Below are 23,014 nucleotides of genomic sequence, written 5' to 3'. Positions count from 1 at the left end.
CTATTATCTTAATAACCCCCTGTTTGTATTAATGTATTCTACTGTACAGCGCTGTGTACATAAGTAGCACTTTATAAATAAAGATATACTTACATACATACATTTGTGTTTTTTGAATTATTTAGCTTTATATTCAGCAACTCTCCATCTTGGCCTTTTAGGAGCAATAAGGTTGCTAGGGTCCAAACTAGCCTAGCAACCAGGCAGTGGTTGGAATGAGAAACTGGGATATGTATAGGAGTGGGTCTGAATAGAAAGATAGGTAATAAAAAGTAACAATGACAAAGGACTCCACACCTCACTGCGGACCCTAAGGGGGTTATAAACCTAGTTATGCTATAAAAGTTGCCCAAAAACATAATTATAGATGCAATAAAACTCACTAATGAGAATTCTACTGACCAAAATGCAATAGAATTCACCACTAAGAATCCCGATTCCCAGCACTGTGTCGGCCATCTTGCTGGTACCTTACATATAGAGATAATGATGGCATTTTCCCCGTCATTATATGGCACAGGAATCAGACATGGGGATAAAGGGACAGACTTGTTCAGTGCTGGAAAACTGTGCTTATTGCTCCCAACCAGGGCCGCCATCAGAAATCACGGGGCCCCTCACAAAAAAAAATTCTGGCCCCCCCCTCCTCCCACACCCCCAATGGCCCCTCCCCCAGTGACCCCCCCCATCAATACAAAAGACATACAGACATTGCTAGCCAGGGATTACGTTTTGCATTGGTGCCAGGGCAGGTACCCCCTAAATCATTGCTAGCCAGCACAGGGCCCCCTAAAACATCAGTGGTCCTCCCCCAAATTACTCATACCGCAGGGCACCCCCAGCATCCTCCGGCCCCCCCAAGCATCCTTCATCTTCCACCAGGGCATCCTTCAGCTTCCCCCAGGGCATCCTTCAGCTTCCCCCAGGGCATCCTTCAGCTTCCCCCAGGGCATCCTTCAGCTTCCCCCAGGGCCCCAAGCACCTTCAATTTCCTCCCAGCAGCGTCCTGCTCCCATGATGTCCTCCTCTCTGTGCCGCGGCTCCCAGCTGCTTCTGTGCTTTTATAAGGTTGTGCTCCGTGCGTGTGACGTCAGTACGCACGGGCGCAACCTTATAAAAGCGAGGATGCAGCAGAGAGCCGCGGCACGTAGAGGAAGACGCAACTGAAGATTGGGCCCGGGCCGGGCTTGATGAAAGGGGGCCCGGAAACTCTGGCGCGGCCGGGCCCCCTTTACAGCTAAAAATGCCCGGGCCTGGGACGGTCGTACCCCCTGTGCCCCCCTGATGGCGGCCCTGCTCCCAACTCCAATTGCGGAAACAGAGAACAGGGAGCCGGATTTACTCACATCAGCTGGGATTCTCATTGGGGGATTTTTCTTAATTTTGAAGGGGTCGCTGGAGATTTGGGGAAAAGTTTTCAATACATTTCATTGAGCAATATTGCTTTAAGAATACAACTCCGATGTTTCTAGGCTACAGCTCCCAGCATGCCTCAGCCTTCATTATATATTGCATTATTCTGGGATTTGTAGTCCGGCACCAACTAAATACAGTTGGGTTGAGCAATGCAGTGCAGCAGGGTTTACAAGCCCTTTAGATTGGGTAATCCACCCAGCAGGTTGGGGCAAAGTCCTTTACTCAACATGATTTTAGGGACTACAATGCCTTTGGCAATGGGTGCAGCTATCAGGGAGTATTGGGAGGCAATAAGCAGTGGTTTATGGTGATTTATTGGCAGTTTCTTAAGCACTGATTAAACACCATGCTGGTCATGAACACACAGACCCAAGGCCTGAGCCCCTTGTTGCCCACTTTGGGCCTGTACATGGACCACTTCTGCCTACATCACTGGTGGGTGCAACTAGGGTCTGGTTTTGACCCAGACAGCCGCTCAGAAAGCTCTTTGCTACGGCCCATACGTATGAAGCTCAGCTTTAGATGCCCCGGTGTACCCGATTCCTGCATTTCTACCTACTGACCTAAGAGTCAGGCAACTTGTGGGATGAGTATATTCTCAGTAATGCATCAATTGTGTATATTCATAGGGTTTCTGTGACTGCCTGTGGCTATGTTTGTACAAGGTTTATATATATTTCTGTAGCTGCACCAGGTTCAGCCTGGGGATATGGAAAAGTGTGCCATTCCCAAACTGGCATCAACTGTTGCTTTGGAACCTTTTATTATATTCTTATTGATCCATGGAAATCGACCTTCCCATTCCCAGTTGCCCCATGGAAACAAAGCACCATCTAACAGTCTAGATCACGGTTGTCCAATTGGAGGCCTGTGGGCCAGATGTGGTCCCCCAGAATTTTAGGGCCCCTAGTCTGCTCAAAGGCTCCATGAACTTCATTGTATGAAGACATCATTTTATTTTAACCTGATCCTCGAATATACTACAGGTATAGGAGCCATTATCTAGAATGCTTGGGACCAAGGGTATTCCAGATAAGGGGTCTTTCCGTAATTTGGGTCTTTGTACCTTAGGTTTATTAAATAATCAATAAAACATGAATTAAACCCAATAAGACTGTTTTGCATCCGGTAAGGATTAATTATATCTTAGTTGGGATCAAGTACAGGTACTGTTTTATTATTACAGAGAAAAGGGAATCATTTAACCATTAAATAAACCCAATAGGGCTGTTCTGCCCCAATAAGGGGTAATTATATCTTAGTTGGGATCAAGTACAGGTACTGTTTTATTATTACAGAGAAAAGGGAATCATTTAACCATTAAATAAACCCAATAGGGCTGTTCTGCCCCAATAAGGGGTAATTATATCTTAGTTGGGATCAAGTACAGGTACTGTTTTATTATTACAGAGAAAAGGGAATCATTTAACCATTAAATAAACCCAATAGGGCTGTTCTGCCCCCAATAAGGGGTAATTATATCTTAGTTGGGATCAAGTACAGGTACTGTTTTATTATTACAGAGAATAAAGGAAATCAATTTTAAAAATCTGAATTATTTGATTAAAATGGAGTCTATGGAAGATGGGCTTTCTGTTATTCGGAGCTTTCTGGATATCGGGTTTCCAGATAACGGATCCCATACCTGTATATGAGAACTAATCAGCCTGCAATGAATACATTGGACTGCACTTGTTTGCATGAGTTTGCAGACATAACGTAAAACTTTTCCAACACAGGTATTTCCTCATACTCGGCAGGAACATTTCATGGTTGCCCTTTGGCACTAATGGGAAAGTTGAGGTAGTCATTCTTTTCTCACACGATCGTGCCTTACTATACACAGTATTGCCAGTTACTGCTCCTACCCCTCATACCATCGTGCCTTACTATACACAGTATTGCCAGTTACTGCTCCTACCCCTCATACCATCTTACCTTACTACACACAGAATTGCCAGTTACTGCTCCTACCCCTCATACCATCTTGCCTTACTACACACAGAATTGCCAGTTACTGCTCCTACCCCTCATACCATCTTGCCTTACTACACACAGTATTGCAGTTACTGCTCCTACCCCTCATACCATCTTGCCTTACTACACACAGAATTGCCAGTTACTGCTCCTGCCCCTCATACCATCTTGCCTTACTACACACAGTATTACCAGTTACTGCTCCTACCCCTCATACCATCTTGCCTTACTACACACAGAATTGCCAGTTACTTCTCCTACCCCTCATACCATCTTGCCTTACTACACACAGAATTGCCAGTTACTGCTCCTACCCCTCATACCATCTTGCCTTACTACACACAGTATTGCCAGTTACTGCTCCTACCCCTCATACCATCTTGCCTTACTACACACAGTATTGCCAGTTAATGCTCCTACCCCTCATACCATCTTGCCTTACTACACACAGTATTGCCAGTTACTGCTCCTACCCCTCATACCATCTTGCCTTACTACACACAGTATTGCCAGTTACTGCTCCTACCCCTCATACCATCGTGCCTTACTATACACAGTATTGCCAGTTACTGCTCCTACCCCTCATACCATCGTGCCTTACTATACACAGTATTGCCAGTTACTGCTCCTACCCCTCATACCATCTTGCCTTACTACACACAGTATTGCCAGTTACTGCTCCTACCCCTCATACCATCTTGCCTTACTACACACAGTATTGCCAGTTACTGCTCCTACCCCTCATACCATCTTGCCTTACTACACACAGTATTGCCAGTTACTGCTCCTACCCCTCATACCATCGTGCCTTACTATACACAGTATTGCCAGTTACTGCTCCTACCCCTCATACCATCGTGCCTTACTATACACAGTATTGCCAGTTACTGCTCCTACCCCTCATACCATCGTGCCTTACTATACACAGTATTGCCAGTTACTGCTCCTACCCCTCATACCATTACCTACTACACATTGCCAGTTACTGCTCCTACCCTCATACATCTTGCCTTACTACCACAGAATTGCCAGTTACTGCTCCTACCCCTCATACCATCTTGCCTTACTACACACAGAATTGCCAGTTACTGCTCCTACCCCTCATACCATCTTGCCTTACTACACACAGATTGCCAGTTACTGCTCCTACCCCTCATACCATCTTGCCTTACTACACACAGTATTACCAGTTACTGCTCCTACCCCTCATACCATCTTGCCTTACTATACACAGTATTGCCAGTTACTGCTCCTACCCCTCATACCATCTTGCCTTACTATACACAGTATTGCCAGTTACAGCTCCTACCCCTCATACCATCTTGCCTTACTACACACAGAATTGCCAGTTACTTCTCCTACCCCTCATACCATCTTGCCTTACTATACACAGTATTGCCAGTTACTTCTCCTACCCCTCATACAATCTTGCCTTACTACACACAGTATTGCCAGTAACTGCTCCTACCCCTCATAACATCTTGCCTTACTACACACAGTATTGCCAGTTACTGCTCCTACCCCTCATACCATCTTGCCTTACTACCCCTAATACAATCTTGCCTTACTACACACTGTATTGCCAGTTACTGCTCCTACCCCTCATACCATCGTGCCTTACTACACACAGTATTGCCAGTTACTGCTCCTACCCCTAATACAATCTTGCCTTACTACACACAGTATTGCCAGTTACTGCTCCTACCCCTCATACCATCTTGCCTTACTACACACAGTATTGCCAGTAACTGCTCCTACCCCTCATACCATCTTGCCTTACTACACACAGTATTGCCAGTTACTGCTCCTACCCCTCATACCATCTTGCCTTACTACACACAGTATTGCCAGTTACTGCTCTTACCCCTCATACCATCTTGCCTTACTACACACAGTATTGCCAGTTACTGCTCCTACCCCTCATACCATCGTGCCTTACTACACACAGTATTGCCAGTTACTGCTCCTACCCCTCATACCATCGTGCCTTACTACACACAGTATTGCCAGTTACTGCTCCTACCCCTCATACCATCTTGCCTTACTACACACAGTATTGCCAGTTACTGCTCCTACCCCTCATACCATCGTGCCTTACTACACACAGTATTGCCAGTTAATGCTCCAACCCCTCATACCATCTTGCCTTACTACACACAGTATTGCCAGTTACTGCTCCTACCCCTCATACCATCTTGCCTTACTACACACAGTATTGCCAGTTACTGCTCCTACCCCTCATACCATCTTGCCTTACTACACACAGTATTGCCAGTTACTGCTCCTACCCCTCATACCATCGTGCCTTACTACACACAGTATTGCCAGTTACTGCTCCTACCCCTCATACCATCTTGCCTTACTACACACAGTATTGCCAGTTACTGTTCCTACCCCTCATACCATCTTGCCTTACTACACACAGTATTGCCAGTTACTGCTCCTACCCCTCATACCATCTTGCCTTACTACACACAGTATTGCAGTTACTGTTCCTACCCCTCATACCATCGTGCCTTACTACACACAGTATTGCCAGTTACTGCTCCTACCCCTCATACCATCTTGCCTTACTACACACAGTATTGCCAGTTACTGCTCCTACCCCTCATACCATCGTGCCTTACTACACACAGTATTGCCAGTTACTGCTCCTGCCCCTCATACCATCTTGCCTTACTATACACAGTATTGCCAGTTACTCCTCCTGCCCCTCATACCATCTTGCCTTACTACACACAGTATTGCCAGTTACTGCTCCTACCCCTCATACCATCGTGCCTTACTACACACAGTATTGCCAGTTACTGCTCCTGCCCCCTCATACCATCTTGCCTTACTACACACAGTATTGCCAGTTACTGCTCCTGCCCCTCATACCATCTTGCCTTACTACACACAGTATTGCCAGTTACTGCTCCTACCCCTCATACCATCGTGCCTTACTACACACAGTATTGCCAGTTACTGCTCCTACCCCTCATACCATCGTGCCTTACTACACACAGTATTGCCAGTTACTGCTCCTTCCCCCCGTGCCTTACTACACACAGTATTGCCAGTTACTGCTCCTACCCCTCATACCATCTTGCCTTACTACACACAGTATTGCCAGTTACTGCTCCTACCCCTCATACCATCTTGCCTTACTACACACAGTATTGCCAGTTACTGCTCCTACCCCTCATACCATCTTGCCTTACTACACACAGTATTGCCAGTTACTGCTCCTACCCCTCATACCATCGTGCCTTACTACACACAGTATTGCCAGTTACTGCTCCTACCCCTCATACCATCGTGCCTTACTACACACAGTATTGCCAGTTACTGCTCCTTCCCCCCGTGCCTTACTACACACAGTATTGCCAGTTACTGCTCCTACCCCTCATACCATCTTGCCTTACTACACACAGTATTGCCAGTTACTGCTCCTACCCCTCATACCATCTTGCCTTACTACACACAGTATTGCCAGTTACTGCTCCTACCCCTCATACCATTGTGCCTTACTACACACAGTATTGCCAGTTACTGCTCCTACCCCTCATACCATCTTGCCTTACTACACACAGTATTGCCAGTTACTGCTCCTACCCCTCATACCATCTTGCCTTACTACACACAGTATTGCCAGTTACTGCTCCTACCCCTCATACCATCTTGCCTTACTACACACAGTATTGCCAGTTACTGCTCCTACCCCTCATACCATCGTGCCTTACTACACACAGTATTGCCAGTTACTGCTCCTACCCCTCATACCATCGTGCCTTACTACACACAGTATTGCCAGTTACTGCTCCTTCCCCCCGTGCCTTACTACACACAGTATTGCCAGTTACTGCTCCTACCCCTCATACCATCTTGCCTTACTACACACAGTATTGCCAGTTACTGCTCCTACCCCTCATACCATCTTGCCTTACTACACACAGTATTGCCAGTTACTGCTCCTACCCCTCATACCATCTTGCCTTACTACACACAGTATTGCCAGTTACTGCTCCTACCCCTCATACCATCTTGCCTTACTACACACAGTATTGCCAGTTACTGCTCCTACCCCTCATACCATCTTGCCTTACTACACACAGTATTGCCAGTTACTGCTCCTACCCCTCATACCATCTTGCCTTACTACACACAGTATTGCCAGTTACTGCTCCTACCCCTCATACCATCTTGCCTTACTACACACAGTATTGCCAGTTACTGCTCCTACCCCTCATACCATCTTGCCTTACTACACACAGTATTGCCAGTTACTGCTCCAACCCCTCATACCATCTTGCCTTACTACACACAGTATTGCCAGTTACTGCTCCTACCCCTCATACCATCGTGCCTTACTACACACAGTATTGCCAGTTACTGCTCCTACCCCTCATACCATCTTGCCTTACTACACACAGTATTGCCAGTTACTGCTCCAACCCCTCATACCATCTTGCCTTACTACACACAGTATTGCCAGTTACTGCTCCTACCCCTCATACCATCTTGCCTTACTACACACAGTATTGCCAGTTACTGCTCCTATCATCTTGCCTTACTACACACAGTATTGCCAGTTACTGCTCCTACCCCTCATACCATCATGCCTTACTACACACAGTATTGCCAGTTACTGCTCCTATCATCTTGCCTTACTACACACAGTATTGCCAGTTACTGCTCCAACCCCTCATACCATCTTGCCTTACTACACACAGTATTGCCAGTTACTGCTCCTACCCCTCATACCATCGTGCCTTACTACACACAGTATTGCCAGTTACTGCTCCTACCCCTCATACCATCGTGCCTTACTACACACAGTATTGCCAGTTACTGCTCCTACCCCTCATACCATCGTGCCTTACTACACACAGTATTGCCAGTTACTGCTCCTACCCCTCATACCATCGTGCCTTACTACACACAGTATTGCAGTTACTGCTCCTACCCCTCATACCATCTTGCCTTACTACACACAGTATTGCAGTTACTGCTCCTACCCCTCATACCATCTTGCCTTACTACACACAGTATTGCCAGTTACTGCTCCTACCCCTCATACCATCGTGCCTTACTACACACAGTATTGCCAGTTACTGCTCCTTCCCCCCGTGCCTTACTACACACAGTATTGCCAGTTACTGCTCCTACCCCTCATACCATCTTGCCTTACTACACACAGTATTGCAGTTACTGCTCCTACCCCTCATACCATCTTGCCTTACTACACACAGTATTGCAGTTACTGCTCCTACTCCTCATACCATCGTGCCTTACTACACACAGTATTGCCAGTTACTGCTCCTGCCCCTCATACCATCGTGCCTTACTACACACAGTATTGCCAGTTACTGCTCCTACCCCTCATACCATCGTGCCTTACTACACACAGTATTGCCAGTTACTGCTCCTACCCCTCATACCATCGTGCCTTACTACACACAGTATTGCCAGTTACTGCTCCTACCCCTCATACCATCGTGCCTTACTACACACAGTATTGCCAGTTACTGCTCCTACCCCTCATACCATCGTGCCTTACTACACACAGTATTGCCAGTTACTGCTCCTACCCCTCATACCATCGTGCCTTACTACACACAGTATTGCCAGTTACTGCTCCTACCCCTCATAACATCGTGCCTTACTACACACATTAAAACCCACTGAGCGGGAAGTCGCTGCGATTTCCCCATTGCACTGAATGTAATATCTAATTGTGGGCGGGGAATAGGACACCTGGATTTGTGGGAAATAGAAATCGCTCCATTGTTGAAACCTCTAGTAATCGCTTGTTAGGAAAAGGCAAGTGACTTGTTGCTGGAACTCTCTTATTAAACATTGCAGAGACTAAGGGCTCTGGCACACGGGGAGATTAGTTGCCCGCGACAAAACTCCTTGTTCGCGGGCGACTAATCTCCCCGAGTTGCCTTCCCCTGCCATCCCACCGGCGACACTGCAAGTCGCCGGTGGGATGGCACATGCGGCGGCGTGATTTTGTGCAAATCGCCGAAAAAGCCTTAAGAGTCTTTTTCGGCGACCGCGCCGCCGCGTGTTCAATCCCACCAGCGACTTGCAGTGTCGCCGGTGGGATGGCAGGGGAAGGCAACTCGGGGAGATTAGTCGCCCGCGAACAAGGAGTTTTGTCGCGGGCGACTAATCTCCCCGTGTGCCAGAGCCCTAAATGTCACTGTGGGACATTAGCCTAAAACTCCTTCCCATCACAAAACTCTTGCTGACTGGAGCAGATACAGGACTAACAGCTCATTGTGAATCCTATGTGAATGACTTATATTACGCATGGCAATTCCGTGGGTGGGGCTCAGCCCACAAGCAGTAAGCACTGCATAGACATCTCCCCGTGGGACATTAGCCTTATCTTTCTTGGGACTGAGGGGCCGCAGCCTTGGAGCCAAACAAAAAGGCAATTTGAGGTGGGAAGGCTTATTTATAGTCTTGCTTATATCGGGTGGGCGATATTGGGAATAAGTAGGCTAATTCCCCCCCAGGGCCAAACGATCGAATCATAACAGGAGCAATGGGCGCAGTTGGTTCAGGGGCCGCATCAACTTGCCGATGCAGTCCCCAATCCGACTAAATCTTTTAACCTGCCCGATCAATATCTGGCCAATTTCAGGCCAGATATCGGTCGGGCAGGCCCCTCGTTCCTGTCCCTACACGGGCCAATAAGCTGCGGAATCAGTCCAAGGGACCCATATCGGCAGCTACAAGAGTAGAGAGAAGAGGGTGGTCTGAACAAAAAAATCTCTCTTCTAAAAGCAACTGCAGCTCCCACTGAGAAGTAAATCCCAAACAAAAGCTTCCTTTGTGCTTCAAGGTATGGCCAGTAGTGCCCCAGTCACAGCTCTATAGAACATATGAACTGAGCTAAATGCCAATGCATGGCAAAGAACTCGGGAATTATCTCCTTACAGGTAACCCAATCCATTAAAGTGACAAACTGCCTGTGACACTGGAGGGCTCATTTAAAGGGAAAATATCCTACATGTTTAATGTTCATTCAGTTGGGCTTATGTGAAAAAGTTACTGCTCCTTCCCCCCGTGCCTTACTACACACAGTATTGCCAGTTACTGCTCCTACCCCTCATACCATCTTGCCTTACTACACACAGTATTGCCAGTTACTGCTCCTACCCCTCATACCATCGTGCCTTACTACACACAGTATTGCCAGTTACTGCTCCTACCCCTCATACCATCGTGCCTTACTACACACAGTATTGCCAGTTACTGCTCCTATTATCTTGCCTTACTACACACAGTATTGCCAGTTACTGCTCCTGCCCCTCATACCATCGTGCTTTACTACACACAGTATTGCCAGTTACTGCTCCTGCCCCTCATACCATCTTGCCTTACTACACACAGTATTGCCAGTTACTGCTCCTACCCCTCATACCATCGTGCCTTACTACACACAGTATTGCCAGTTACTGCTCCTATCATCTTGCCTTACTACACACAGTATTGCCAGTTACTGCTCCTACCCCTCATACCATCTTGCCTTACTACACACAGTATTGCCAGTTACTGCTCCTACCCCTCATACCATCGTGCCTTACTACACACAGTATTGCCAGTTACTGCTCCTATTATCTTGCCTTACTACACACAGTATTGCCAGTTACTGCTCCTGCCCCTCATACCATCGTGCTTTACTACACACAGTATTGCCAGTTACTGCTCCTACCCCTCATACCATCGTGCCTTACTACACACAGTATTGCCAGTTACTGCTCCTGCCCCTCATACCATCGTGCCTTACTACACACAGTATTGCCAGTTACTGCTCCTGCCCCTCATACCATCTTGCCTTACTACACACAGTATTGCCAGTTACTGCTCCTACACCTCATACCATCGTGCCTTACTACACACAGTATTGCCAGTTACTGCTCCTATCATCTTGCCTTACTACACACAGTATTGCCAGTTACTGCTCCTACCCCTCATACCATCATGCCTTACTAAACACAGTATTGCCAGTTACTGCTCCTACCCCTCATACCATCGTGCCTTACTACACACAGTATTGCCAGTTACTGCTCCTACCCCTCATACCATCTTGCCTTACTACACACAGTATTGCCAGTTACTGCTCCTTCCCCCCGTGCCTTACTACACACAGTATTGCCAGTTACTGCTCCTACCCCTCATACCATCTTGCCTTACTACACACAGTATTGCCAGTTACTGCTCCTACCCCTCATACCATCTTGCCTTACTACACACAGTATTGCCAGTTACTGCTCCTGCCCCTCATACCATCTTGCCTTACTACACACAGTATTGCCAGTTACTGCTCCTACCCCTCATACCATCGTGCCTTACTACACACAGTATTGCCAGTTACTGCTCCTACCCCTCATACCATCGTGCCTTACTACACACAGTATTGCCAGTTACTGCTCCTGCCCCTCATACCATCGTGCCTTACTACACACAGTATTGCCAGTTACTGCTCCTACCCCTCATACCATTGTGCCTTACTACACACAGTATTGCCAGTTACTGCTCCTACCCCTCATACCATTGTGCCTTACTACACACAGTATTGCCAGTTACTGCTCCTACCCCTCATACCATTGTGCCTTACTACACACAGTATTGCCAGTTACTGCTCCTACCCCTCATACCATTGTGCCTTACTACACACAGTATTGCCAGTTACTGCTCCTACCCCTCATATCATTGTGCCTTACTACACACAGTATTGCCAGTTACTGCTCCTACCCCTCATACCATTGTGCCTTACTACACACAGTATTGCCAGTTACTGCTCCTACCCCTCATACCATCTTGCCTTACTACACACAGTATTGCCAGTTACTGCTCCTACCCCTCATACCATCGTGCCTTACTACACACAGTATTGCCAGTTACTGCTCCTGCCCCTCATACCATCGTGCCTTACTACACACAGTATTGCCAGTTACTGCTCCTACCCCTCATACCATTGTGCCTTACTACACACAGTATTGCCAGTTACTGCTCCTACCCCTCATACCATTGTGCCTTACTACACACAGTATTGCCAGTTACTGCTCCTACCCCTCATACCATTGTGCCTTACTACACACAGTATTGCCAGTTACTGCTCCTACCCCTCATACCATCGTGCCTTACTACACACAGTATTGCCAGTTACTGCTCCTACCCCTCATACCATTGTGCCTTACTACACACAGTATTGCCAGTTACTGCTCCTACCCCTCATACCATTGTGCCTTACTACACACAGTATTGCCAGTTACTGTTCCTACCCCTCATACCATCTTGCCTTACTACACACAGTATTGCCAGTTACTGCTCCTACCCCTCATACCATCTTGCCTTACTACACACAGTATTGCCAGTTACTGCTCCTACCCCTCATACCATCTTGCCTTACTACACACAGTATTGCCAGTTACTGCTCCTACCCCTCATACCATCGTGCCTTACTACACACAGTATTGCCAGTTACTGCTCCTACCCCTCATACCATCTTGCCTTACTACACACAGTATTGCCAGTTACTGCTCCTACCCCTCATACCATCGTGCCTTACTACACACAGTAAAACCCACTGAGCGGGAAGTCGCTGCGATTTCCCCATTGCACTGAATGTAATATCTAATTGTGGGCGGGGAATAGGACACCTGGATTTGTGGGAAATAGAAATCGCTCCGTTGTTGAAACCTCTAGTAATCGCTTGTTAGGAAAAGGCAAGTGACTTGTTGCTGGAACTCTCTTATTAAACATCGCAGAGACTAAGGGCTCTGGCACACGGGGAGATTAGTCGCCCGCGACAAAACTCCTTGTTCGCGGGCGACTAATCTCCCCGAGTTGCCTTCCCCTGCCATCCCACCGGCAACACTGCAAGTCGTGTGATTTTGCGCAAATCGCCGAAAAAGCCTTGCGAGTCTTTTTCGGCGACCGCGCCGCCGCGTGTTCCATCCCACCGGCGACTTGCAGTGTCGCCGGTGGGATGGCAGGGGAAGGCAACTCGGGGAGATTAGTCGCCCGCGAACAAGGAGTTTTGTCGCGGGCGACTAATCTCCCCGTGTGCCAGAGCACTAAATGTCACTGTGGGACATTAGCCTAAAACTCCTTCCCATCACAAAACTCTTGCTGACTGGAGCAGATACAGGACTAACAGCTCATTGTGAATCCTATGTGAATGACTTATATTACGCATGGCAATTCCGTGGGTGGGGCTCAGCCCACAAGCAGTAAGCACTGCATAGACATCTCCCCGTGGGACATTAGCCTTATCTTTCTTGGGACTGAGGGGCCGCAGCCTTGGAGCCAAACAAAAAGGCAATTTGAGGTGGGAAGGCTTATTTATAGTCTTGCTTATATCGGGTGGGCGATATTGGGAATATGTAGGCTAATTCCCCCCCAGGCCCAAACGATCGAATCATAACAGGAGCAATGGGCGCAGTTGGTTCAGGGGCCGCATCAACTTGCCGATGCAGTCCCCAATCCGACTAAATCTTTTAACCTGCCCGATCAATATCTGGCCAATTTCAGGCCAGATATCGGTCGGGCAGGCCCCTCGTTCCTGTCCCTACACGGGCCAATAAGCTGCGGAATCAGTCCAAGGGACCCATATCGGCAGCTACAAGAGTAGAGAGAAGAGGGTGGTCTGAACAAAAAAATCTCTCTTCTAAAAGCAACTGCAGCTCCCACTGAGAAGTAAATCCCAAACAAAAGCTTCCTTTGTGCTTCAAGGTATGGCCAGTAGTGCCCCAGTCACAGCTCTATAGAACATATGAACTGAGCTAAATGCCAATGCATGGCAAAGAACTCGGGAATTATCTCCTTACAGGTAACCCAATCCATTAAAGTGACAAACTGCCTGTGACACTGGAGGGCTCATTTAAAGGGAAAATATCCTACATGTTTAATGTTCATTCAGTTGGGCTTACGTGAAAAAGGTGCATTAAAACATCTAAACTGCCATACCTGATTCCACAGACTGAAAGGAAACCATGATATTCTGTTTCTGCTCACAGGGACTTTACCCCCCCCCCTTAGGCTCACAATATGGCCCAACCCCTCCCTTTCCTTGTTCCACTGTGAAGTGATGGATTCTGCAGCTTGAGGTTCCTCTGCTTTCCATAGTGGGGGGGCACAGCTTCTGAGAAGTAGAGGGACTTCAAGTTGAGTCGATGCCACTGTCCCCCTGTCACCTCTCCATGTGCACTCAGTATGGCACTTGCCATTCCCCAGTATAAGATACAGGTAGGAAGGGGTGTTTGTCTGTCGCTGTTCAACAACCTTATCTCTGAGCTTTCATGTTCCATCTCTTGAAGGCTGATGGCCACATGCCACACATCACCCTAGCTCCGCTAACTGCTCTTCCTGAATCCCCTTGATAGACTTTGTCTATATAGTGTGTATGTGTGTATGTATATATATATATATATAAATATATATACATACACACATATATATATATATATATATATATATATATATATATATATATATATATATATATATATATATATATATATATATACAAACCTACATGACTTTTTTCAATAACACTTATTTCTTCTTCCACCCAAAACTGTCCGTTGCCTTCCACTGACTTTTAAGGCAGTGACACACGGGGAGATTTTTAATCTTCGTTGTCACAGGCGACTAATCTCCCCGCAATGCCATCCCACTGGCTAGAATGTAAATCGCCGGGGGGATGGCATACGGGGTGCAGCGATATGTCAAAGTCGCCAATGTTGCCTTGAGAGGAAACTTTAGGAGACTTCGGCAAATCGCGGCGCTGCGTATGCCATCCCACCGGCTCTTTACATTCTAGCCAGTGGGATAGCATAGCGGGGAGATTAGTCGCCTGCGACAACAGAGATTAATCAAGGCACAACTATATATGTATACATATATATATATTACGTATGTATGTATGTATTGTATACAGAGTATTAGTCCACTGGCTTGACCAGTAATAAGGGGGAAGACACACTGAGCTACTAGTAGCAGCTACTAGTCACGGCTACTAAAATAGACAATGCAGATTTTTTTTTTGATAATTGTCTCTACGTGTGCTTTAGCAGAGGCAATTCAGCCAGTGGACTAATACTCTGTATTCTATATATACATAGTAGAGAAGAGCAAACCCTACACCAGTTCAAATGCCCTGGGTGCAGGTTAAATGTAAAAATGTATAGAAGGAGTATCACACACACAGGGGCTTAGTGCAATAAGTGTTATTGAAAAAAGTCATGTGTGTGTGTGTGTGTGTGTGTGTGTGTGTGTGTGTGTGTGTGTGTGTGTGTGTATGTATGTATGTATATATATATATATATATATATATATATATATATATATACACACATACACACTATATAGACAAAGTCTATCAAGGGGATTCAGGAAGAGCAGTTAGCGGAGCTAGGGTGATGTGTGGCATATGGCAAAGAGAAACTGGAGAACCACACAAACCATTTGCAGGCAAACATACAATGCTGCCTTGCAGAACTGAGCTCCTAGGTTCAATTCCAGCCAGGGCACTATATGCTTGCGTGGGTATCCTCTAGGAACCCCAGGTTCCTCCCACACTGCAAAACCATACAGGGTTCTGTAAACTCCTGGTAAAAGTGACCATGTTGAATGTGAATTGTAAGCTCCACCGGGACTGATGAAACAATGTACTTAGTGATCTCTGTACAGTGTAGTCGAATACACCAGCGCTATATAAAGGATAATAATAGTTATCAGCAGTATTGCTCTTAGCAAGGGCGCATACTGACCTGCTCCTCAAAGGTAGCTTTGTATTGCTCCAGTTGCTTTACCAGATCCTCGTGTTCCTCATCAAACTCAGCGATCTTCTTGCGGTAATACTCTAACAGCTCTCTGGACGGCCGCAGGAAAGCCAGGCGCTCGTTGATTGGAGGCAGCGGAGTGGAGTCCCCTCGGTTCTTCTGGGTGTGGCTGGAGCTCATGGTGGTATCTTGAAGGGAAGGAGACCTGTAAATAACAAAACCATATAGATAAAATCATACAAGCAGCTCCAACTTTAGGATCACAATTTTGCATTGAGAGCAGCCTATTACAGGTATGGGATCTGTTATCCAGAATGCTCGGGACCTGGGGTTTTCCAGATTAGGGGTCTTTCTGTAATCTGGTTCTCCATACTATTTAAAAATCATTTAAACATTAAATAAACCTAAAAGGATTGTTTATATAGGATTTATTATATCTTAGTAAGAACCAATTACAAGGTACTGTTTTATTAATACAGAGTAATTATTTTTTTGGAAAATTTAATTTACTTATAAAGGGGTTTATGCGAGACGGCCTTCCTATAATTCGGAGCTTTCTGGATAATCAGTGAATACAGCGGTTATTTTCTGTATAACCCCCTGGGGGCCAGTGCTGAGGGCAGCAGCTTCAGGGGGTGGGGCACAATTGTCTATATAGAAATTTTTTGCCATGGATACATATAAGGGACCTATCATGGCTTATGGGATGCTCAAGGAGAACTAAAGCTTAACTAAAGCAATAGGCTAGCAATGTTTTAGGGTTATGTTTTGGGCTTCTGTACCGGCCCAAGGCAACCACAGCCCTTTAGCAGGTATGATCTGTGCCTTCAAAGATGCCCCCAGCTGCCCCCCATTTTCTTTTCTGCCGATTCCCTGCACTTGCTCTGTGCCGCTCTCAGTTACGGAGCTTAGGGACCAACGGACAATATACTGTATATATAGAATATAAATGCAACAGTATAAAGCTGATTAGTAATTCATTCGGATTCACATAACATTGCAGTTCTGAAACCAGTGCAATTAGAAACAGAATGTAATAATCAGACCTGTAGCATCAGTTTATAGGACAGGCCAGCCTCATTTTCTGCTTGATAATTTGTAATGGCCTCTCAACAGCTGCTACTATTGCTCTGTGAGGCTACAGTTTATTTGTTATTTATACTTTATATTATGTATCTTTCCATTCAGCCCCTCTCCTATTCATATATCAGTCTTTCATTCAAACCACACCCTGGTTGCTAAGGTAATTTGGATCCTAGCAACCAAGTAACTTCTGAAACTCCAAGCTGGAAAGCTGCTGAATAGAAACTTAAATAATTAATAAAAATTGAAGACCAATTGAAAATTGTTTCAGCATATTACTCTCTATATCAGGGGTCCCCAACCTTTAAATCCATGAGCCACATAAAGTGGGGAACAAAAAAAGCACAATAAAAGCTCTGGGGGTGCCAAATAAGAGCTACGATTGGTTAGGGGGTCAAGTGCGGGGTATGGCATATTATTTAGCATACAGGCCTATCCAATGGCGCTATAGCTGTGCATAAATGTATATAACCCCTGCCCCCCAGATGTCACACTGTACGTACCTGTACCCCACCTTACGAGCTCTGTTACAAGGTACTACGCGGGTCCCCTACCGCCAGATGCCTTCCTCTCAACTGCACCATCCAAACAACCCGCCTCCGCAAGCTTAACCAATCACGCACCCAGGTCAATACAGAACCATTGAAGCATCCAATCAGCTAGGGCAATACTTGAGTCAGCCGGCCCTCCCGCCAGGTGTCTTCTGGGAATTGTAGTTTTTTCTATTACAGCTTGACGGCGCTACCCACATGTGTTTAAACTACAATTCTCTCAGGTTGCGTTAGATTCAAAAACGAATTGTGTCATAATGACTTTATCTTCACGCAATATATGTATTATAATTGTTTATTATCATTATTGATGTAAGATTTACCAGACTTTCCCTCTACATACAGTCTGTAAATGGCTACTCTGGCAATGACTGGTCTCAGGAATTGATATTTTTTATTTCTGGGTCAGCCCAACAGGATCCGAATCACTCCATACTAAAAAAATGAGCAACCAATCAGGTTCCTTCATCTTCCTTTTTATCTAATCATCAAAGCTAATGTTTGAATGATGGCAATAACTTTACTGTTGAATTTGTTTTTATTTAATTTTTTTGCACCAAGTGATTTGCACCTTTCCCATCATGGATGTATATCTTGCTGATTCCCACAATATATATTCCTGACTGGGCAGGCCTTTGCTTTGGCCCCATAAAGAGGCCAAGTAGATCTTGACCTTATATGTAGGGGCCAATTTGACAGCCTATGTCAGCCCATACATGGCTAGCTTTGGCTGCTAAATACACAGCATTTCTACTCCCTAGAACATTTAGACCAGGGGTGGGCAAACTTTTGGCTAAGGGGCCAAAAGATGGGCCGGGGGGTTGACAGACGGGCTGGGCCAGCGTTAGTCCAAGTCTCGCGCGAGAGTCGGCAGGCAAGATTAAAAAGACCAACGGGCCAGATTAAAAAGACCAACGGGACGGATGTGGCCCGCGGGCCGCAGTTTGCCCACCCCTGATTTAGCCACTGGTTCTGTTCCTTATACAGGGGCACTTCTGCCATGGGATAAGGTGAAAACATTGGGTGCTCCAAACTAGCAATTTGACTCCCACTGCACCCTCTAAAATGTATGTGCTGGGGTGCCATTGGCTATATTACACTAATGTAAAATGCAGATCCGCACCCCATACCTTATATAAGGCACAAGGTCAGAGGTGCAGGTGTTCTGTCTGGTACAGCCAGATACATGTACATTTGTTAGTATGTAAACCAAAGGCAGATTTGTATAGCCAGGGCCAGATTTCATTATAATGTGCCCCTAGTATACCGGGAAGGTGCTTCCATAGTCTTTATTTGATTTTAAATGAAAACAAATTAAAACTCATTAAACATTGTCCAATCCATCGCTGCCATAAAACCATCCAGAAAATATATATTTCTCTAATTCCAGGTCCTCAGTGATCCAGTCCTAATACTACTGCCCACTGAGACCAGGGAGGGGATCAGGGAATACACACAGGAGAAGCGGAGTAAAACTGGAAAGGATCATTCATTTATCTCTGAAAGAATCGCACATGTTCAGGAAATAGCAGCGGTGTACAACTATCAGAAAGGAGCCCCAACCTTTCTTACTCGTGAGCCACAGTCACATGTAAAGAGACATGCACATGCACCCAATACACCTGCAAGTCAGTTAGGCTAGGCTGTGGGGGGCAATAGGGTACATGGCAGGGGCCACACGTACAAGGCAATGCTCTGGGTACACAATAAGCTATGTATGTACTGCCCATCTAAGGGCAAACAAAGCCCATAAAAAGCTCACTCGTCAAAAGGGTACACTTCCCCTTTAACAGCAGCGCCTGTCATGTGATGTCACTGGGATGAGAGCTGCCTTCCCACTAGGAAAGGTTCAAGTATCAAATTTCAAGCTTCTTGTCATAATCAAATAACAAAGATGCATCATTACTGTAATGAAAGTGACAGTTGGTACAGTCCATGGTTGCCATGGTAGTGAGAGGTAAGCGTGCATCACCTTTGCTCCACTATTTACACAGTGGAGCAAAGAAATTGTGATGTCAATGTGATGTCAATGTGATGTCAATGTGATGGGAGCTGCCTTCACTCTAGGAAAGTGACAGTTGGTACAGTCCGTTGGTTGCCATTGCAGTGAGAGGTAAGCGTGCATCTCCTCTGATAGATTTTTGCCTAAAAACCCTTATTTTAGCTAAAAAGAGGGGCAATAGTTGGGTGACTCCCCCCCCCAGACTAGGGGATGTTGCTCCTGTCAACGATTTTAGTGAATTTGGAGAATTGTCCCCTAAAATGGGCTTTGCAGGCGCCTTTACTCCCAGCGCTGGTTGGGAGACACAGACCCAGGGTTGGGCAGTACTGACAGGCTGCTAAGAGTTTTGCCCCTCTGCCCCCGGGTATCTGCCCTGCCCTTATGTACCAGCCTTAATGTGTAACTGAATGTAAGGCAATAAATACCAATACGTTTCCCTATTACAGAATACTGAGTGTCAGTAAGCGTGAGATTTGGGGGGAACACTTTGAATGGGGCCCCTGACCCAATGTTGCACCTTAAAAGGGTAAATGCATTATCCGTGAAGCTGACTTGCCCTTTTTATTCCCGTCTCTATACAGATTGCTGCAGTGAGCGACTCTGCGACGGTGCTTATCCAGTTTTTTTGGATAGTTTTTTTTTTCTGGCTTCTCCTCAATTCACATTTTCCACCCTTAGTGAACGAGCCTAGAGGAGAGCCAGAACCTATTGAGGGGGCCCCTTAGGGTTCCCCGGCCCTGGGCCGGCCGGCCGGCCCCCCCCCCGTTCCATCTGTTTTTTCTCTGGAGCATCATATGAGAGGTAATGTAGCAAATCCAGTTTATGATTTCTCCTACAGCAAGTCTCCCCCGCATCAAAAATTAACTGTACATAGAACACAGTACAGGTATAGGACCTGTTATCCAGAATGCTCAGGACATGGGGTAGTCCGGATAAGGGATCCTTCTGTAATTTGGATCTCCATACCATAAGTCTGCTAAAAATCATTTAAAAATTGAATAAACCCAATAGGGCTGTTCTGCCCCAATAAGGGGTAATTATATCTTAGTTGGGACCAAGTAAAGGTACTGTTTTATTATTACAGAGAAAAGGGAAATCAGTTTTAAAATTCTGAATTATTTGACTAAAATAGAGTCTATGGGAGAAGGGATTTCCGTAATTCAGAGCTTTATGGATAATGGGTTTCCGGATATGGGGTCCGATACCTGTACAGATAAAAAGGAAATCATACCTGTATTGGGAAATGCTAAAGTGATGTTTTTCATTTTGTCTTCATAGAAACAACATGTTCAAGCGGCTGAAGTGCTGTTTCTCTTGCTTCGGCAAGGTAAGGGCTTCATCTCTTTCTGCTGTAACAGGACATATTTCATTCTGTGGGAAACTTCATGTGTCACTCAATACTCACTCCTCCATTTATTGCATTATAGTTTTCCTATTTGTGCTTTTATTTTCTCTGATAAAACTTTTTTTCTTCATTACAGAGGAAACGAAAGCGGGCAGATGATCCAACGCCAGAATCTGCCATGGTAAGAACTGGGCAACATCATTTCCTAAACACCATTTTCCTACCTACTTGTGTTATCAAAGCCGTGTTATTTCCTTGCCTATAGATTTATATGCACAATAACCTTGATGAGGCTGCACTATGTACACAGGGACCCATTTACAGGTTAGGGACCCATTATCCAGAATGCTCAGGACCTAGGGTTTTCCGGATAAGAGGTCTTTCCGTAATTCGGATCTCATACCTAAAGTCGGCTAAAACATTATTTAAACAGTAATTAAACCCAATAGAATTGTTTTGCCCCCAATAAAGGGTAATTATATATTAGTTGGGATCAAGTACAGGTACTGTTTTATTATTACAGAGAAAAGGGAATTATTTAACCATTAAATAAACCCAATAGGGCTGTTCTGCCCCAATAAGGGGTAATTATATCTTAGCTGGGATCAAGTACAGGTACTGTTTTATTATTACAGAGAAAAGGGAATCATTTAACCATTAAATAAACCCAATAGGGCTGTTCTGCCCCCAATAAGGGGTAATTATATCTTAGTTGGGATCAAGTACAGGTACTGTTTTATTATTACAGAGAAAAGGGAATCATTTAACCATTAAATAAACCCAATAGGGCTGTTCTGCCCCCAATAAGGGGTAATTATATCTTAGTTGGGATCAAGTACAGGTACTGTTTTATTATTACAGAGAAAAAGGAAATGATTTTTAAAAATGTGAATTATTCAATTAAAATGGTGTCTATGGGAGATGGCCTTTCCGTAATTCGGAAATGTCTGGATAATGGGTTTCCGGATAAGGGGTCGAATACCTGTACTAAGGTTTCCTGAGAAAAGCTTGCAATTCTTTACGTTTTGTTTTTATTTTGTCTTGAAAACTTTAAGATAATTTAGAGTACTTTCTCTGAAAATTCGAGATTTTCTTTTTAAAAACCATAAACGTATAAAACTTTATATGACTTTTTTTGACTGGCAAAAAGTGCGCCAGGTTTAAGCTGGTACCATCATTTGGACCTGGCAACGCCGTTTGCCACATGAGTAATAAATAATTCAAAATTAAAACACCTGTCCCTGAATATACATATAACTGATTTTAACTTCTTTCTAAAAAGCTCAGTTAATTTGATAACTTGACTTTTATCTCTTTACCAGGAACAACCAGAAATCCCTGGCAAAAACACCTGCCAAGTAAGTAGTAAAAAATATACATGAAATGGTTTGGTTTTTGGTAGTTTAGTGAATTTGTATTGTACCGGGTCTTTTTTAGATACTAAACTACAGAGTTATAGTAAACTGATCAGGTAACTTTATTTCTCTTAGGAGGAGAATACAGAGCCAGACTTGAAGCCGGCGATAGAGAACTGCCGGGTAAGCGTAAGAGAGGGGAGGAGAGTTGGGGCAAATGAAAATCACCCTATATTTTATACAAGACTGTATATTAGCTTCTTTATTACAACGAGCACATTTTTCTCTTACCTTTTCTTTAATCAGGAGACTCCAGAAATCCTGGACATGAAGATCTGTCAGGTAAGGAAAAATAATAGGGTCACAACAGAGAAAGACATTTTAGATTCACTTTGGGGGAGGCAATTTGTTAGGTACCGACGACTTCAGCGTTGGTGAGTCTGTCCCACCTCCTTATTATGCCCTGTGTTACACAGCAACATACACCTTCTATTTCT

At 45.3% G+C, this 23,014-nt stretch overlaps 2 protein-coding genes and 1 long non-coding RNA gene across 6 annotated transcripts in view; 2 read left to right on the top strand and 1 right to left on the bottom strand.

Annotated features, from left to right (window-relative positions):
- Window positions 1-23,014, bottom strand: part of LOC101733480 (coiled-coil domain-containing protein 77) — a 123,969-nt gene that overhangs the window by 38,733 nt on the left and 62,222 nt on the right. Inside the window, exons 1-2 of one of the 4 annotated variants that reach the window (XM_031892220.1) lie at window positions 22,809-22,832; window positions 16,170-16,386 (exon numbers count right to left, since the gene is read on the bottom strand). The exons of 1 other annotated variant lie outside the window; for it this stretch is intronic. In XM_031892220.1, coding sequence (XP_031748080.1) covers window positions 16,170-16,361 — 192 coding nt within the window. In that variant the 5' untranslated portion in view covers window positions 16,362-16,386; window positions 22,809-22,832. Of the gene's footprint in view, window positions 1-16,169; window positions 16,387-17,767; window positions 19,868-21,048; window positions 21,164-22,808; window positions 22,833-23,014 lie in introns of those variants that run through there. 2 more of the 4 variants (XM_031892223.1, XM_031892219.1) reach the window with 2 other exon arrangements.
- The window catches only part of LOC108645372 (serine/threonine-protein kinase mig-15-like), a 429,797-nt gene that overhangs the window by 397,357 nt on the left and 9,426 nt on the right, over window positions 1-23,014 (top strand). The gene's annotated exons all lie outside the window — the stretch shown is intronic.
- LOC116407033 lies at window positions 21,271-22,814 on the top strand. The gene is made up of 3 exons (XR_004220007.1): window positions 21,271-21,343; window positions 22,485-22,520; window positions 22,653-22,814. It is a non-coding gene; the product is annotated as an uncharacterized LOC116407033 (long non-coding RNA).

The sequence above is a fragment of the Xenopus tropicalis genome, chromosome 8 (assembly GCF_000004195.4).
Source record: "Xenopus tropicalis strain Nigerian chromosome 8, UCB_Xtro_10.0, whole genome shotgun sequence".
Taxonomy (NCBI): Eukaryota; Metazoa; Chordata; class Amphibia; order Anura; family Pipidae; genus Xenopus; species Xenopus tropicalis.
The sequence above is the reverse complement of the archived record's forward strand: the minus strand, read 5'-3'. Positions and strand labels throughout refer to the sequence as shown.